At 41.7% G+C, this 19,866-nt stretch overlaps 1 protein-coding gene across 1 annotated transcript in view; it reads left to right on the top strand.

Annotated features, from left to right (window-relative positions):
- Positions 1-19,866, top strand: part of LOC148035999 (uncharacterized) — a 55,437-nt gene that overhangs the window by 23,488 nt on the left and 12,083 nt on the right. The window contains exons 2-4 of the mRNA XM_087678002.1: positions 1,097-1,261; positions 1,375-1,493; positions 5,333-5,407. Of these exons, the coding sequence (XP_087534128.1) occupies positions 1,097-1,261; positions 1,375-1,493; positions 5,333-5,407 (359 nt within the window). The remainder of the gene's footprint in view (positions 1-1,096; positions 1,262-1,374; positions 1,494-5,332; positions 5,408-19,866) is intronic.

Genomic DNA, 19,866 nt, shown 5'->3' on the forward strand with positions numbered 1-19,866 from the left:
CAAATCTTTGGTAACTTAACGTCCTACTCTTCTCACCTTAATGAACTTTTGAAGATACTCATGGATATCTGCACTGCCATTTGGCCTACTTAGCACATCAATGAACTGCTAGGCCATTGGTTTGGGTGGAAATTTTCTATTTTATTATAGCTTTTTCCAGCATTTTCCTCTACCAGCACTTCTTTTAGATCAACCTTTTTCAGTATTGATGATGACGGTTTTACAACCTTGTCCTAATACCTTTCGTGCAAGGCAGGGAAAGCCTTTATACAACCTAGCTTCCAAAGTTGGGAAATGGCTAGTGGGGTAAAAGCTTCAGATTCCCCTTAATTGGCTTGAGTCTGACTAGATACAAGAGAAGATTGTACTCAAAATTTCCCAGCTTTTCTCACTTCAAATTAGGGTCTGAGATGGGCCTTAAATTCTGGGAAATGTGCTTTGGTGGGAACATTGAGTCAAAATCCCCTAGTTCCCAATTTTAGGGAAACGGCTCCAAGCACATTGTGACATTGGGATAAAAACCTCAAAATTCCTTCAATTGGAAAAGGTGTTACAAAATATAAGGCAGTTTAGCCCACAATTTAAATTTTAGCCTTGACGCTTTTATTTCATTATGCTAATTTTATCAGGATTGGAAGGCTAGGTTGATCATAAAATTTGGGAAATGCCATTGAGGGAAAACTCCCTACCACAGAAAGTTTGGAAACTGCTCTATGCAACTTGGTTCAAAACCCCGAATTCCCCTCAGTTTTGTCAAATCTTGTGGGTGGAATAACAGTCTTTGCTAGTTGGCCTGCAGTTCTTGCGAACTGCATCATGTAGAGCTTTTATTATCCTAAAAGCAGCTGTATTGAGGATTCAACCCTGCTCACTGTCCAGACCAAGCAAATGCCAAGGTCCTTGCTGATTGATGAGTCCAGCTTGTTATGAAGTCTGATGCTGAACTGATCAATAGGTTAATTTGAATGGCACATTGTTGTTTTGTCCCAATTATATGGAGATATTCAATTGCTGATAGATTTTTATCATAGATTGAATGTTTTAGGTCAGTAGCTCTCCTTTCAAGTTTTTGATTGTTGGGGTCTTTTATTTTCAGGCTTTTGAGGAGGTTGAAAAGAACTTAGCTGCCATTAAACAGATGCTTCTTGGTGATGGAGAAACAGAGCCAAACTCTGAGCAAATAGATCAGCTAGTATCAGAGGCTTGTAAAGAGGATTTTTTATATCTTCTTGTCCAGAAGCTGCCTGTTCTTAGCTGGGATGTAAGAGTTCATGCAACTCACAACTTGCTTTGGTCAATCCTGAAAGTAGTCTGTAAGCATAGGTAGAAGAGCCTCTTTTTAAAAAAGATCTTACTTTCCTAGCACTATTTCAGGTAAGGAAAGAGGCAGTTCAGATCTGGGGTGCCCTTTTGAGGCAGAAAGTTGGATCCGATGACACTTGTCTCGATTATGTCGAAAACCACACACACCTGCTTGACTGTCTTGTTTTATGGTAATATTTTTCCTTCTACAATGCAGGGTGACAGTGAGGTATATTGTATGAGTAATCTTTTTATGTCTGGCTTTAACATTAGATAGATTATTTTCATCATGTAAATATGGAACATTAGTCACTGGTTTCCAGCAACTGAGGTGCTTTAGTAGCCTTCAAATCATGGCAACCATCATTGTAAAACTAGGTAGTGTAATTGACGCATGATTCTAGCATCAACTGAGTTGTCTAGTTAAATGCCAAGTGGGCTATCCAGTAAGTGGCTTCTGTGCTGTACCCTTATAAGACAGTTATCATCAGCTCATCCACAAGTGTTTAGTTTATGAATCTCCTCACATCATGCTGAGGTACAATGGTATAGTATGGCTACTCCTTTTCATGCTTATGTTTGTTGAAGCGGAGGCCTACATTGTGTGGCATTGCATGGATGGTGGCTGGGAAAGTGGATAGGCCTTGAGAGTGGTCTAAACTGGTCTAAACTTACCTTTTGAAAACACCACAGGGTCGAGGAAAGTTTTACCCAAATTTTATCATCAAGCGGATGTCCACAATTGGGCCCTAGAGTGGGCGTGCTTTAGAGGTAGCATTCAGAGTCATGTAAGGTTTCAATGATTGACTTATGATGGTCCAAGTAGGAGCTAAAAAGACAAGGAAACTCCAAGAAGGTCATCTAATAGCTTCAACAACATAGGGTCTAGGTCACCACACAATGTCAAAAGAAATAGAATCATGACCCTACCATTGAAAACAAGTAAGAGCAAAGTCCAAATCATTTGCAACATAGAAACAGGGAATGCCTCTCCAGGCCTTATGAATGACTGGAATGTGTCTCCTACCCCATCTCTTGTATTTCCACTTTCACATCTCCACTTCCTTTTCCCTCACACATCTTCTCAAATTTCATATTTAGACATAAGCTTCTCTCTTACACACAAATGTCTTTGGACCTTGGTCATCCCCCGTGTCTTGAGAGATCCTATTCCCATACCTGTTTGGTTTTGGGTTCCATGATTCCCAAGCATCAATGCTCAGTTCCTATCGAGAAAATAAATAGAGAGAGAGAGAGAAGTCAATGAGCACTCCCAATGCCACTCCTTAAGATGTGTGTATTGGATACTTCATGTAGGAGCTCTGAATTCTCCTTTTATTCATTCACCCAAATCCCTTGGTCTCCAACCTTAAAATTCATTACAGTCGATACTTCCCTGAGGACATTCTCTACAGAGTCAGCTCTTTGGACATGGTCTAGCCTGACTTGATTTTCCTCCTCCTCATTGTATTCATCATTGTTTCTTCTCCTCCTTTTCTATGGTGTAAGATACCTTCACGCTGACTGACTCCTTTCATGGACAGATTTTATCAAGATTTCCTCCTCCTTTTCCATCTTCCCTCACTCCCTTTTGACTTTCATAGAAAACTTTTATCGTGTAAAAAATTACCAAATCCAAGACAGGATAGACTTTTTGCTACATCGAAGTGCTTTTGCAAATGTACTGTACTCTCTACGAAGCCTAATAATGACCTACCTTTGGAAGTGCCATTAGCTCTCATACTTGCCTCAATGGCCAAGGGTTAATCCCAGATTGTGAGAGCTTTCACTTTATGTGATATTCTTGAGCTGGTTTTATGGACTTGATTTGTAGATTGTTAGAGCTTGGTGTGAATTTGCTTTAGTACTAGCCATACCCCATGAGATGCCTCCAATGACTACATCACATTAGTCACAATATTTAACATCAAAGCCAAATGACATTTTCTTCGCTTTGCACCTAAAAAGGTGCTTCACATCCTTATACTCAAATCAAGATGAAATCTTGATTCTATTGAGGTTAATTATTGAAGCTCGCTTTAGCACTAACTATACTTCATGAGATCCTCCAATGACTGCAACACGACAGTCACAATATTTAACATTAAAGAAAAACGACCTTTTCTTCCATTCTTCAAGAGACAGCTATTTTAATCTTCATTAATTTTCTAAGCTCTTGTTGGGTTTGTTTTGGCTTTAGCTTTGCACCAGAAAAGTTAATAGTCTGTTCTACTGAGATCAAGATTTCATCTTAGTTTCTAATGTGGGTAACCATTGCCTCAGGGGTTTTGACATGGACTTACCATATGTCATATGTTGCAACTCCAAAAAAATAATGCCACTCTTTATCCTTTTGGTAACTGTACATTTCATTTGCTTAGTTAATCTTTTAAAGAACTCTTTTCATCTATGTGACGTGAGCTGGTGTTTGTCAAAGTCATACTTGTGCACAGAAACGTTTAATGACTTAGAAGGTGGGCTAGATTTGTAGAATAAATGGTCACAGTCATATAAATGGCAATAATCAGTCTTGAAAGTCTGTCTGATGTGCATATGTCAGTTGATTGCTTGAACTGTATAGAACTAGAAGGCTCAAATTGAGTATGGAGTCAATAGTGTTGCTGTATCTAATTTCCTCTCTTATTCATGTTGCTCATATACCCTCCCTAGAAAATTAAAATAAACAAAAATCCATTCATTTGGTTAGAGATTATAAATACTGTGTTTCAAACATGCACCTTACATACGAACAACACAGTATTACGAGCGACCTACAGTGCTGCTAGGAACTTCTCGCTAGCTATGGTTTATGAGCACTATTCAAAGTGCCCAGGACAAGGCGAGATTCTACTTCAATAGTTTCATGACTATTGTTTTCTTTTATGAGTATAGCACTATCCCATTGTTGTGGAGTGTCAAGACAATTCTGTCTTTTTGACATCTAGACAAACTCATCCGAAGAGTTTAGTTTCCAATGGAGAAATGGGAATGGTGCCCATAATTGGTGTGGCTGATATCTCTATGCAGAAATGAGTGTGCTAAGGACTGCTTTACTGAGAATAGAGACACATTTCATACCATGTTCTTTTTCTAACTCGTATAAATCATTCTTTTAAAAACATCCTTTACACCTTTACTTCAAACCTGTTACTTATTATAGCCTGTTGTGGGGCTATGCACATTTTGGGTTTGTTAGTAGTTACCTGTCGTAAAAAATGTTTATTGGATGATGACAATCGGCTCAATCATGAATCGTGATTCATTCATTTATCATAATTGATGGATATGGTACACTAATGATTCATTAACCTCATAAGTTACTCCCCAATGTTCATGTTTTGAATCCAATTTCGAGATCAATGCTCCTTAATTCAAGCGTGGCTTTAAAGTCCTCGTGAAAGTTGTCTAAAGTTAACCAGTTATGCCTCTACTTATTACATATATTTTGTAGACATACTACACCTTTGTATGGACTTCGTTTCTTTGTTGTTTTTAATGTTTTAGAAAAAATCATTCCTGCAAGTGAAGTCCTGGGTATTGTGGGCCAAGGTTAGATCTTTGATCTTCAGTGCAACTGTGTTTGAAGAAATAGGCGATAGCACACACAGAGCCTGCAGTAGTGGATATTCAAGTCAGTTGTATTTTTAAATTCTGGGAGGAAGGTGAAAACCCTTTATCATGAGAGCCTAGCCTAATGCAGAGTTGGCTGTTCAGAAAGAACAAATCAAGCAGCTCAATTGCAACCAATGTCTTATAGTTGATAAAGAACCAGTTGAAGTAGTAAATGTACCATGCTGTTTACAATGTTGGTGGCTTTATCTGCATTTGCATCCTTGATGGTGTGAGGTGTTTAGAAATATAGTAGTCCTGTGAAAAGAGTTGAAGATTACTTGTATGCATCTGTTAACAGATGTGTTTTCAGGTGTTTTAGAATTTTGTATACACTGTTGTCTATGTTACCTGCTTAAAAGTCCTTTCTTTGAGTAACATGTTTTCAGTAATTGAAGTTGTTGAAAATTCCATCATGCAGTTATCAGAACAAGGATGCTGCTCTGAATGCAGGCAACATGCTTAGAGAATGTGCTCGATATCCAAAACTTGCTAAGTAAGTATCTCATCTCTCCATTTGTGTTACAAATGTTCAGCAATGCAAAATTTAGGCAAAAAATTAGTGCTATAACAATTACAACATTATTGGCCAATTTAATCATGAAAAATATCAGCCCAAAAGGGCCAAATTAGATTAAGTGTCCCCTTGGAGCTTGGGTAGGACAAATGCCACACCAAACTGTATAAACAGGAACAAAGGGGGATAGCCACACTTCATTTTTAGTCTGTGTGTTTCGTTATCATCGTTCTGCCCAGTGACCGGCCTCCATACCAGCTCCACGAGCCACTACAACTGCTCTGCTTCATTGTCATCATTCTACCCACTGCGCTGCTGTCCTGGCAACCATTGCTTCTGCTTCATGCTGCTAGCTGCCCTTCACAGCTCCAAATGACCACAACTGCTGTTGTAGGAGTCCATGCTGCTGGTGCTCTCAAGTTTTTGGTTGTCCTCAGTGGTTGCCCTGCCATGCTGCCATGCAGCTGCAGAATGCAGCCATAAGCTGCCCCAAAATGGAGCCTTTGCTCCTCCAAATGCAGTTTGGGCTGCTTGGGACTGCTACCTAAAGCAAAAACACAGGTTTTTCCTCATTCTTAACTTCATTTTTTGCAGTTTGACATTAAATGCTGCCTGGCTGCTCATATCAGGATCTGTTCAAGTGACAATATGTGAAGAAATACTTGTCTATAGATAACAAACACAATCATATGACAAAGTATAGACTCATAAAGAACACCGTTAGAGGTGGGGTAACTCAAAGACAATGAACACTGAAGATGAATAATGAATGAATGAATATATACTATGCCCAATGCAGCAAAAACACTATGCTAAGTGAATATTGACCCTTGAACTCTCGTGTCTTTCTAGGATTAGGACAGAGAGTATGAGTTGGAGAGTATGTTGAACTCTAATGGATCCCAAATTGCAGCAAACAGCCGTCGGAGAAGTCTGGTAGCAACTGATATGGCAGTCAAGTAGTTGTAGGAATTTGCCAAACATAGGCAGTTTGATGATGTGGCAATGTAGGCGATAGTAGAAGACTGCAAATGCAAATCTGGCTGATGATGTGATAGATTGGCAATAACAGATTAAGTTCAAACGGTAGGCAGCAACAGCTGACTTGGCAGCAAACACAGGCCGAAATAGGTTGCAAGCTGATGGAGAAGACTGGATAGTAGGTGCCAGGTGATGGACAGTAGCAATCCACAAGACAGGATTAGGGATGAGGGGTTGGTAGCCTATCTATTTATAAAAGTGTGGATCCTTCCAAATTAGGGTTTGGCTTATGGTATGCAAACAATCTCTAGGAGCGCATTTCTTTTTTAATGAAAGTATGATAATAATTGAGCCTTGGGATTATAATAATGAGCTGATCAATTTATGATGCATTTTTTAGCTCAACACCCCCTCTTAGGCCCAAAATTTGAATTTGAAAATTATTGTCAAGATAGCTTAAGCTCACATTTTAACCCAAGGTATCCCACCCCAAAGTAGAGAAGGTATCGGGCAAAGGGTGTTCGTTGGATACCTAGTGATCTGCCAAGACTACAGAGGCAATGGTTATCTTACCAAGGAAGCCCAAAGGGTCACCCTAGAAAGGCCAAGATATTGGATAAAGAGTGCTCATCGCTTGTCCAATGGCCTTCTAGGACTTGCAAAAGTGGATGGAACCACTTTGAGGTTTTTTTTTTGGGTGGGAGTAATAGTTTGCACCCTACTAAGCAACAATGTATCGAGGAAGAATGAAAAGGGATAGTGAGATCCAACACAACACAAAACAAACAACTATCTTAACCACTTGTAGGTATTGATAAACATGAAAAATATGGGAGATATGTATAGAATTTGAGAAAAGGAAGAGATTGCCTAGCGAGACTCTCGTGTGAGTTGTCGCAAATATGGTGGATCTAGAGTCGAACACCCTTTGATCAAAAAGGGATAAATGCGTATAGATGCGTGTTTACAAGAATAGAATGCCAATGCATTGGGTAATGCAAAAGACAATGTATAACGTCATACTCATACAAAATGCGATGCAATGGTGTCGCTTGGATAGTGCACTTGTAGGAGAATTATTCACTTGCCTAACCATCCTTCTACAATCATAATTATTCAAATGATACAGATAATGATAAAAGTGCAATAATAATGTCCATGAAGCAAAGTGTAATCAAAACCGTGTAACCACCAAGAGATGAAGTTCCCCTCTCTAATCACTAACGGTGGAAAGGAAAGTGAGAGGAAATCCCCTCTTTACATCAATCTGAAATAGAAGGGGAGCAAATAACCACATCAATCCTAGGTAGAAGATACTGTAAGATTGGTCTATTGACCGGATTGGTCAATATATCTACAAAGTTATCGAGTAAAGACAGAAACTCTAGGTGTATTGTGCCTAGCTCAACTTGCTCTCTGGTGAAGTGGTAGTGTATGCCAACAAGCCTCGTCTGGAGATTGATGATGGGGCTACTAGCTAGTGCAATAGCACTTTGGTTGTTGTAGAAGATGATTGTCGAAGTGGCACATGAAAAGTGAAGTGCAGCTAGTAAGCTCCTCAGGTACACAACCTTTGTGGTGCCATCAAAGAGAGCCTGATACTATACCTCGGTCGTAGAGACTGTTATCACCTCTTGCTTACAGGTTGACCATGAAATGGGAACCCTACTTAAAGAGGAGGTATCTGCCATGAGAACATTGGATGTTGAGATCTCTTGTTTAATCAGAAGTGGTATAACCTTGCAAATCCAAACCATGACCATAATCAATCTATAGGAATAGGTACACGGAACATATCTCAACACATGCAAATACACTATCTAATGTGACACTTTATGTGCATTGAAATACCGACTAAGCAATGGTACTGAGTATCCAATGTGACACTTTATGTGCATTGAAATACCGACTAAGCAATGGTACTGAGTATCCAATGTGACACTTTATGTGCATTGAAATACCGACTAAGTAATGATATTGAGTATACTAAATTTACCCTAGTGTGAATCAACTATAGTAATTTTTCTACAATAGTTGTACATGTGTACTCATTGAAGGGTTGACTATGGGGATCCTTAAGAGGATTTAGGAGTGGGATCAAGAGGTGTGGCCACATATTGACTAAGATATATGGGTTCATTGTGGAGCAAGTCTTGAGTGATTGGACTAAGATGAATGGCATGAGACCTGCAAGTCAAGCTAGTTTCAAATAGGGATATACCAAACTTTACTATAGTTTCACACTAAGGGCCCCAATCAACAAAGCTATTGAATGTATAAAAGATTTACCCAAGCTTTGTGTGTCACCAAAGTGTGAAATGAACTTAATGATTTAATTAAACTTCATGAGAATTTTTAATTAAAAGGAACTTTAATTATGCTAGTAGTGAAAGATCTGACAATGGGCATGTATTTGACAAGTGTACATACTATGTGGTACAACAACAATACAAAAGTAATAAGGTGTAATGTGAAACTATCATTTGTACCTTAGAATTAGGTTTTTTATTAGTTTGGTCTTGCGAGTAGCTCACTTATATTTATTGACTAAGTCATTAATTAGCTCTTAATAAAAAATGAGATCTAATTAAGGAGCAAGGGGTTACTCATTTGGAAAGCTTATCTTGGCTATTTCAGGCTCCTCTCTCATTTTGAGTAGCCCAAGTTTGAAGACAGTCATTCTTCTCTTCTTTGTTGCAGAAATTGTAGGTTTCAGCCATGGAATATGAGCTGACAGCATGAATGGAGTGTGGATAATAGCCCATATTCTCCTCTTGGCATGGGAATTCCAATGGGCAGCTTTACAACTCAATATAGAGCAAGATATGTTGTTTTTAAAAAATTAAATATCAGAAAAACAAATTATGATAGCACTATGGGTTGAGATTCTCTCTTCTCCTCTAAGATCTCAAGCCTACTGCACTTTTTTGGGCCATTATTGTAAAAAAAAGCAATGTTCTCATAGTTTCATTGCAAAAATTCTTTTGATTGTGAGAACAATGTGAAATTGCATGGGAACTATGCAAAATAGTTGTCTCGGTGAATGCTTTGCAAAATTGGGTTTAAATGTTGATTGTAATCTTTAGGGTTTGGTAAGTTGAAGTGTTCATTTGCATTTCTGAACACTCTACAGTTGGTTGGAGGCAAACGTTGAAGATGACAAGGTCATGTGCTACGAGAAATCGTTGAAATATAGCCATGTAAGACCAATTTGAAGCATATATTGTTGGGAATAAAGGCTCATCGTGCCTTTTATTGTGTTCGGGTGTGAATGCATCCCTACACTTGTATTTTATATATTATCTAAACCTAAAGTGGTACACCTGTCATTGTATCTAAATACTGATTGTGTCATGCACTCACTCCAACTCACTCTTCTCTTTGCACTCAACCTGCTTTGTATTCTGTCTCAATCCTAGCAAGTGCCTTCAAACTGGTAGGGTGGGGAGCAGATGAGCTGGTCAGCTATCACAGGTGAGTAGCTGACGGGTTGCGCGAGCAGTCAAGCGAGTAGGCAATATCGCAGTCAAAGGGCTGGTCAGGCGGAAGGCAGGAGTTTCAGTTTTCAGCCTTCTCTAGTGGTACATGGCTGCATTTACCAGATTTCAACCTCTGACTACGGTGTTTTGGTGACCAGCATGATGCCCTTTATTATTCAATATTCTCACATGTTACATTTGGTTCTTATCTTTCTGTTTTCTTAGCATATGCTGCCCCTGCAAAGAAAGTTCCTACATTCCCAGTTGATCCTCTAGAAGTTCCTCCTTCTCCTATTGAAAGCATTGATGTTATTATTAAGGATATTGATCCCCTCCCTCTTATGGTCATTTAGAGAAAGTGACTTAAATAAGGGGTTGAATCAGCCCTAGTTCCTCCTCCAGTTTCCATTCCTGTTCAGTTTAACATTCAACTACTTGCTTTTCTCATAACGTTGAATCTTTTCAGAGCACATTGAGATGGTCAGGAGGCAGCGTGAGCTGTGCCAGGTCGACACGGTAGGTCAGGCTGAAGGCAAGAGTCACGAGCGACACACTCGTAGGTCAAGCGGGAGACTAGCGCAAGTCCCGGTCAATGCCACGACAAGCCCATTTTACCTCTTTTTTCTTTAATTTCTGCAATTTCTCCTTCTCCCCTTTGTTGGGCATTCATATGCACAAGCATATTGTGCAATTTTGACCTAGAAATTTAGGGCTTTTCTCGGATTTGGAGACTTTGATGCAGAACAAGACAATTTGACTCAGAAATTGCACATTTGGTGCACATTTGCCCAAGAAATTTTGGGGCTTTTTACATTTTAGTGAAATTTCTTCAATTTCACTGAAATTTGTGCACACCGGATCCAATAAAATCAGGGCTTTCGCAAAATTCCTTCAATTTGTGCAACAACTGCCTGATATATGCACTTGGGTACATGTATCGATGCAACAACTGCCTGGTATATGCACTTGGGTACATGTATTGATGTTACTTGTGTGACATTTGGGCTTGCATTTGGTGAACTTTTGAGTTAATTTGGTACTGTAAATTATGGCTGGAAATAGTGACAACAGCAATCTTTTGCACATCAAGAAGCTGGAGGGTGCATATAATTTTGCAATATGGCAAAAACAGTGCTGCAATGTCTTGGTGTAGAAGAAACCGGTGAAGCCCACCATCAAAACGAAGGGAATAAAACCTGCAGATATGGAACAAGACGAGTGGGATGATCTTGATGAGCTTGCACGCTCTACCATTGGGCTCTCAATGTTAGACAACTTGCTCTTTAACATTGAGAAGCTGAATTCAGCGTATGCAATGTGGCAAAGGCTTGAAGAATTGTATGCTCAGAAAAGTGCAGCTAGCAAGGTTTATTGGCTGAAAAAGTTAATGGACTTTTGTATGAAAGAAGGTACAGCCACATATGTATATTTGAATGAGTTCAACTCAATTTTCAGTCAGCTGATTGCTTTGGATTTCCATATTGATGATGAGTTCAAGGCTACTTTCTTGCTATGTACTTTGCCTAAAAGTTGGGATTCTTTCAGAACAGTTTTGAGTAACTCAAGTGCTCAGCTGTTATATTTTGATGTGGAGAGTTCTTTGCTGATGGAAGAACTCAATAGGCAAAATAATTCAGCAAACAAATCTTCTAATGCATTGCACACTAGAGGCAGATTTAAGCAAAAGGGCAGTTCTGAAAAATAAAGCACGTAGCAAGTCTTTTGGCAAGAATGTGGAGTGCCATCATTGTGGCAAGAAAGGGCACTACAAACGGGACTGTTTTCAATTGAAGAAAGTGAAAGGCAAAAACAAAAACACTAAAGACAACAAGGCTGAGAAAAAGAATAGCTAGCTTGCAAAGAAGAGCAATGTGAAAATAGAAGAGATAAATGCATAGTTGTCAGGTACGAAAGGTACGATACGGTACAATATGATAAAATATGGTACTAAATGGTACCCTATGATTTTATAAGGTACGGTATGATATTAGTACAAAAAGAAGATGATTTTTTAAATAACAAAAACCAAAAATCATTAAATGATAGATTATAAAATACATGTTTAAAGTGGAAATAGCCATTTCGTTACAGAATAAGATGAATACATGAGGGTGACATCGCGGTCGCATGGGTTGTCCAAAACATGTGACACAACTACAGTCTAGTATATTTGATACGAAAAAGAGAGAGATCTATGAATCTATGATGAGGCATCACTATCATCATCATCATCCATAGTTACCAGGAACGGGGAACGGGAACGGGACCCCCTGGAACGGGGGGAACGCCCAAAGCGAGGGAACGGTATATATATATATATATATATATATATATATATCCTCTAGAGAGAGAGAGTCAACACTAGTCTTAGAATCTAGAGAGACAGATCATATCTATTATCAACCATGAATTATAATTCATGAAATTAGACTCTAGAGACATAATAATCAAGTTTCAACTTTCAACAATAATAAAGATTCAAAACATTGTAACCAGCAATGGATTGACTCCGATTGTCGCATTCATAATTCAACACTGTAATCAACAATGTTGCATAAGTCCAACTGGCAACAAGTGTGCATTGCAAAAACACAAAATATGCACTAAACAATAAACTTTAAAGCCTAAATAGTAAAGATCCAAGTTACAAGAGCTCCAATTTCCAAGTCAATACTCTAAAGTTCCAAAAGGCTAGCTACCAAGTGCTCTGATTCATAGAAGATGGCTCCACTGTGCCTGAATGCTCATCCTGCTGAACAACATCCTGCCCATCATCATCACCATCATCATCATCGTCATCTTTTTCCCAACATATAAAAGAATCAGCCTTTGCAACTGATGTACGAGCTTGCAAGCAAAGATTGGAGCTCACATAAACTAGGTCATTCGTCTTCATTGTACCAAGACAATTTCTCTTCTTTGAGTGAATGTGATTGAAGGAGCTCCATAGTTGCTCTAAACAAGAAGAGCTAATTGTTTGGCTAAGAATACGAATAGCCAAACTCTGCAACTCTGGAGCTTCTGCCCCATAGTCCTCCCACCATAAAGCAGCCCCAATATTTGTCCTGTCCTCTAGTGCATCCTCTGTACCAAACATCCCTAATGTTTGTCGATATACAGAGAGCTGATTTTTAATTTTGCGTTGCATTTCACGGCTAGGATAAAGCCTTGCAAGCAATGTGTTCCAAGCCTTGACCACCTCAAGGTCTCTTTCTTGCATCTTTCCTTGAAACTCAGGATCAAGCACATATGCTACAGCATGCATAGGAGAGTCATACTCATTCCATCTGCTGATGCATAACTCCTTGATTTGCTCATACCTATCTGCATTTGGTTCCAAACTCTCCAACCTCTCAATCATGCGATCCATACCTTCATAGATCTTCCCAATGCATGGATCCATGCCATCTGCAAGCCTCAACATGTGCATAATAGGATCAACCATTTGGTTGGTGCGATTAACCTCATCCCAAAAATCTCTATCAGAAACATATGCATTACATAACACAGCAGTAGCAGTGGCAGCCCCAGTCCAATTTTCATACTCATCACTAGCAAATAGCTCCCTAATTGCACCTTTGCAATAGTGCAATCGACCAAGCATAAGAAAGTTATATGCAAATCGTGTATCCGAGTATTTAAGAAGTTCTTTGTCACTTCTCTTGCGAAACTCAGCATGCAAGTACTGATGATTACATATAAATGTGATAATCTTGTTACCTTTCGCAACAAGAGATGCAATCCATGGCAAGTCCCCAATATCCTTCAACAAGTTATTCAAGCAATGCGCCATGCATGGACTAAAGGTGATATGTGGATACATTGCCATTAAAATGTTTCCTGCTGCCCTGTTTGTAGGTTCACCATCTGCCACAAACTGCACTACATTTTCTGCCCCAACAGCCTGCACTGCCTCGCACCACTCGGATGCCAATACATCTACACTCTTTCCAGTCTCTGAAGCATCATGACTACCAATGAAGTATACATCTCCACGAGAATATGCAACAATACCATGTATGGACCTATGGCGTGTGTCACTCCATCCATCTGCTATCAATGTCACTCCATTTCTTACCCATTGATTGCGAATATTTGCTGTTGCAATCTCTATGGCTACTTTCTCCTTTTGAAGCAATGTAGTCCTGATAGTTTCTGATGAAGGGGGCTTATATGTGGGTCCATACTCTGCAATCTTTGTCACCATATTTAAAAAATAAGGTGACCTGGCTGATTTGAATGCAATATGGTCATGGTAAAAAAAGCGTGCCACTGCTGCATCTGTTTCCTCTTTTTTCTTTGGTTCCCATGAAGTGTGCAATGAACTCTGTTTAGCACCACGACCTGTTGCCATTGATGGCCCATGAGAAGGCTGCGTAGCCACTAATCCTGGTGGTCTTCTGGATGAAGCACCATGCCCTGCTGGTCTTGGAGTCCATGTTGTTGGATCCACTGCTATATTTGGCGTCCTCCTGGCATGTGAATTCCCCATAGATGTGGCTATGCGGTCAAGTAACTCCTGCCTTTTCTCAATTGATACATTGGTGCAAAAACGCACCTCTTTCCCCTCCTCATGTAGAAGATGGGCTCTCACTTTATCAGCCCCACTAGTGCGAGCATAAGGGCAAAGTTTGCATTTCCAAGGGCGAGCCCCTCCACCTCTCAATGGCACCCCTGCATCTACCTCATCCCACCATGACCAAGTAGTGCTTCGACTTCGTCCAGTTGTTGACGAAGTACCTGTTGAGGATGATGAAGATCCCATAGATGTCAATGCTGCCATCTATATAAAAGTGACAAATAATCAGTAAAGTTCAATAAAATTGCAAAAATTTGCAGCCAAAATTTCAACATGTGTGTGTTAAATTTTTAGCAATGCTAAAAATGCCAGAACTTTGGTGCTATTTCAGCTTGCATTCCTTTTACTGAAAATGCCACAAATTTGGGGCATTCTAGCCTGCATTGAACATTCCCTTGCTGAAAATGCCCCAAAATTTGGAGTATTTTCAGCTCCCAAACTTGGGGCAATGACAGACTCAAAATGCCCCAATTTTGGGGCATTCCAGCCTGCAATTCCTTGCTGAAAATGCCCCAAAATTTGGCGCATTTTCAGCTCCCAAATTTGGGACAATGACAAATTTGAGAATCGAGATAATGATCCTCCGACCTTGAGACTTCACCTGATCCCGGGGAGAAGTCACGCCAGGCAAGAGAGGCGGGCCAGGCAGGCGGGAGAGGTAGACGAGTCCCGAGAGCAGGTGGGAGTAGGGCCTAGGCAGTGGGGGCAGGCAGGGCAAGCGAGATAGTCGGCGGGACAGTCGGAAGGGCAGGCGGAGCAGGCGAAGTGGGCAGGGGCAGTCGGCAGGGTAGGCGGAGCAGGCAGAGTGGGCGGGGATAGTCGGCAGGCGGACTGGGTGGACCAGGTACTCAGCGGACTGGGCGGACAGGCACAGGCGACGGCGGCGAAACGGGCGCAGGCGACGGACAGACGGGAGTGCAGCGACGTAGGCGAACCTCGAGGACAGACGGGCGCGAAACGGGAGTGCAGCGACGTAGGCGAGGACAGACGTGGGCGAGGCGAAACGGGCGACAGAGTCCAGACAGATGGGCGCGAAACGGGCGACACGCGGGTAGTTCGAGGCAGCGCGGGCGACAACAGAAAAAAAAAGTTAAAAGTTAAAAATTAAAAAAACTAAAAAACTCTTGAGCTGGAACGGTCGTTCCAGACAGGGAACGGACTTGGAACGGCCAGGGAACGAACCTGGAACGGGAGGGAACGGGCCAGGAAACGGGCTGGAACGTTTCGCCAGCGTTTCCTTGGCCCGAACCCCTCGGAACGCGTTAATCCGTTCCTATGTGCCGGAACGGGCGTTCCCTGTCTCTATGTCATCATCATCATCAAAACCATCTGAGTGCTCATCAAGAGAGTCTGAAGATAACTCCTCAGCATCGGATGATGAGATACACTCATGCTCATCCTCACTAATGAGGTTACCATCATCATCAAATGATGACTCCCTAGGTGGTGGCTATGTAGGCAAGAGGGGAATGTCATCATGAGGAACATGATGTGAGCTACTAGAGCCCCGCCTTACATATGTTTGCAAGCCACTTGAACCACCCCTCCTCGATGATGAAAGACATTGAATGACCATGCCCCTGCTACCACGTACTCGAACTCCTCGCTCACGAGCATGCTGATTGCGAGTGTCATGAGTATTTGCTGCTATAAGCTCTCTATAGAGCCATGCAAAAATCATCTGCTTGTGATGTATACTCAAAAGAGTGTCACCCGTCAACTTCAATGTATCAACATTCACCTACACAATGCAGTGATGTACGTAAGATGATCATTGTAAATGCTAAAGTCTAAATTGTAAAGTATAAACTTTAGAGTTCAAAGTTTAAAACAACAAATTTTAAATTTGATGGTTAAGTGTTTAAACTTTACTTGCTTCGGACTACCCATGCTCATTATAGCCCTCATCATATGTAAGTTAGTGTGGCAATAGACTAGCTGCTCTAACTGTTGTGTGCTAAGTCGATTGTGAATCTTTGTGTAAATGAGAGAATAGGCACTCCAGTTTCTCTCACATGTACCCGAAGAGGCAAGGACCCTCATGGCCAAGGTCTAAAGGGTCTCCAATGCGTATCCAAAGTTTTGCCACCAAAATAAAGGCTTCACAAGTGACTCTCTCCTTCAACTAGTGGGAGAAGAAAAAGCCGCATGCCCTCTCTAATTTGCATAGTATCCTAGCTCCTCCAGCACTGCATTGTGGTCATCCATAGGGACCACATGAGTCAAATAAGCAAGCTGGTCCGAATGGAACTCTCTATCATCCATGACCACCAACAACTTGTAGGCCGGATGTACCAATGTGGCAAAACCATGGATGGGCTTATGTATCCATGCCCATCTCCTCTCTTCTATCTCTAAAACATATGCATGCTCTTGTGAGAGTGCGCAACGAAAGAAGAAACACGAACACACAGAGAGAGAGAAAGCAGAAAATGAAGGAAAAAAATCTGCACTGACTGTAATGAATGCTGAATATAAAACTGTGGATTGATCAGTCCTTGTACACAGCCCAAAGCGTTAGTGAGGGCACTAGATCAGTTTGATGATGGTGGTAGCACCAAGACGGAGGAAGATGATGGAGTCGGAGTGTGCACCTGCCAAGGAAGGAGAGAAGATGATAATACAACTGACTACCAAGTGGGAAATAGCTATAAATAGCCAAAAAACCCAAAAACTGGCCGACTTGAAATTTAAGGCCAAAAATATGTCCGACCAGCATTTGATGCTAGTAAAAATGTCAGGAATGCTCAGAAAAACTCGAAAAGGGTAGACAATGTCCGGTAGGTAAGGCAGGCTAAAGAATGTAGAAACTGCCCCGAGAAATGCACATAAAATCCCAACTAGAGAAGAAAATGCATTGAAATGCAATAAACTGAGTGCTCTAGAATGAGCTACCTCCTTCATCAAAAGAAGTGATAGACAAGTCAAAGCTCCTAAAGTCCTTGTATGACTCAAGCTAAGGCTCATAGGTAGGAGATGACAAGGCATGACAAACATGACTACTAACACCCCCTCTTAGATTGTGGATGTGGCAAAAGGCCAAGGAAGAAACGGATCCTGGGTGGCAAGAGAAATGCCAATGTCGATGAAGTCCGTCGATGAAGATTGCCGATGAAGAAACGCCTCGTGATCCTGGGACTAAAACAGTAGGGGCCAGGAAATCCACAGCCGCATCACGGAGATCATCCGCCTCTGAAAGGGATGGGGGGTACAAAGGAACCATCGGAGGAGAGGGTGGGGGATGGAAAGAAACCTATGGAAAAGAGGGTGCACAAGGGGGAATGAGTGTAGTAATAGACAACTGCCTCGGAGGACCCTGCATAAGAGAAGGGGAATGGAGCGTGTAAAGCCTGCTCTCCTACTAATCTGTCGCAACAACAGCCCCTGTAGAAGAATCCTCAATAGAAACAGCCTGCTCAGTGAAGACAACCCAGGTACCAAGCCTAGTAAGGTCATAGACTGAGAGGAGTGGAAAGCCCAAGTCTAGAACATAAAGAACCTGGGAAAGGAAGCTCGACACGCAATCGGGAAATAAAGGCTAAGTGCCAACACCACAAATAGGAACCGAAACAATGTCACCAACAATGACTGAACCCTCAAAAGGGCATAGATCTTGCAACAAATCACCTCGGGGAGTCATATGACTAGAAGCGCCACTATCAACCAGCCAAGGTCTCTCAGAAGATGAGGCAACCACTGAAGAAGTCTCCTCCAAGTCAACAATATGAAGGAACACTGACTCATGGGTAACCGTTGGAGTAGAGGTAGAAGGCTCGAATGTTTTAGCTCCATCCTTCACTCTCGGACCAAGGTGAGAATCCTTCTCCCAACATTTCTCCCGTGGATGTGTCCCCTTCCCATAGTATGGGCATTTAGGCTTCTTCGAGTCGGAGTCAGAACGTGAAGAACTCTCTTGTCTTTTAGCTTGTGACTTCCCTTTCTTCTGTGTCCCCCCTCTCAAACCTGCAACAAAAGCTTTGATGGAGGTGGATCCATTGGCTACCTCTTTGGCGCACTCGTTATGCTCCAAAACAAGTAGGGCAAGCTCCTCCCATAGAAGCTTCTCACGGGGTCCTCAATGTAAGAAGGTTGGTATAGAAGACATCAAAACGGGGAGATGGCAGTTGAGTCAAAAGAATCATGGCCATATCCTCGGAAGAGATCATCCTGCCAAGGGATGCAAGCTTGTCCCTCATGTCCTCCAGTCTGTCGATATGATCCTTCATGGAAGAAGAATCATCAACAACAACGAGCATCCGTAATTTCTTCTCGAGAGTAATCCGATGGACAAAAGTCTTCTGATGGTACAAAAAAGCAAGCTTTGTTCACACTTCCGCTGCTTTCCGCAACCTGCACACATGCACTAGGACAGAATCCTGTAAGCTCATAAAGAGGAAAGATCGAGCTCATGAGTTGAGCCGATCCCTTAAGGCCGCACGATCCATTGATGATTCAACGGTGGAATCCTCCACTGGACGGGAAATGGGGTGGGTAACAAACTCCCAAAGATCGAAGGTATCAAGGATACACTCCACCTTATATGACCAAAGCAAGTAGTTGGAACCACCAAGCCGGTCTTCTTTGGGCAAAGAAGGGAGTACGCGCACCTATATAGAGGGTGCCATGGAAGGCATATGAAGGCAAGTAGAACAAGCCTTCTGTGAAACATGGAGAGAACGGGGAATAGAGGAATCTCGTTCAAATGGGCTAGGTGACCTCCAGTCATTGCGAAAGTCTCTTCGTCTCTCAAAGGAAGGAATAGAGACCTCATTCTCTGAATCAACAAAGAACTGGTGATAAGACATCTTTGTATATATTTGCAATCACCAAACAAATTGCAACAAACAATCACAATGAAGCCGCCAATGCTTGAAAGACACAGGAAGTGTTGTCGCCTGCTAGAGGAGGTAGATGATGTCGCCTGGCTGCCAAAGAAGGATGCCTCCACTCTAGATGCCAGAAAGGTTGTGTTTGATACAAACGCAGGTTGAGGACACCTTGAAGACTGTCGCCTGGCTCCAGAGGGTGACGCCTCTGCTCTTGATAATGAGGACGATTGCAAAACTGTCGCCTAGTCCTCCAGGGGATGCAAAACACCAAACGCAAGTACAAAAGGCTGCGTTTCAGCCTTGGATGCATCGCCAAAAGCTGGAAGAGGTAGATGAAGGCTGTAGTTGATGGTGAACTCCTCTGCAATGGAAGCTCTTCTCCGTGCTCTCAGTTAGGCGATGATACCATGTGAGAGTGCACAACGGAAGAAGAAACATGAACACAGAGGGGGGGAGAGAGAGAGAGAGAGAGAAAGCAGAAAATGAAGGAAGAAAATCTGCACTGACTGTAATGAATGTTGAATACAAAACTGTGGACTGATCAATCCCTGCACGCAACCCAAAGCATCA

This window comes from Lygodium microphyllum, chromosome 5 (assembly GCF_053477565.2).
Source record: "Lygodium microphyllum isolate KBCC chromosome 5, Lygodium_microphyllum_v1.1.10, whole genome shotgun sequence".
NCBI lineage: Eukaryota > Viridiplantae > Streptophyta > Polypodiopsida > Schizaeales > Lygodiaceae > Lygodium > Lygodium microphyllum.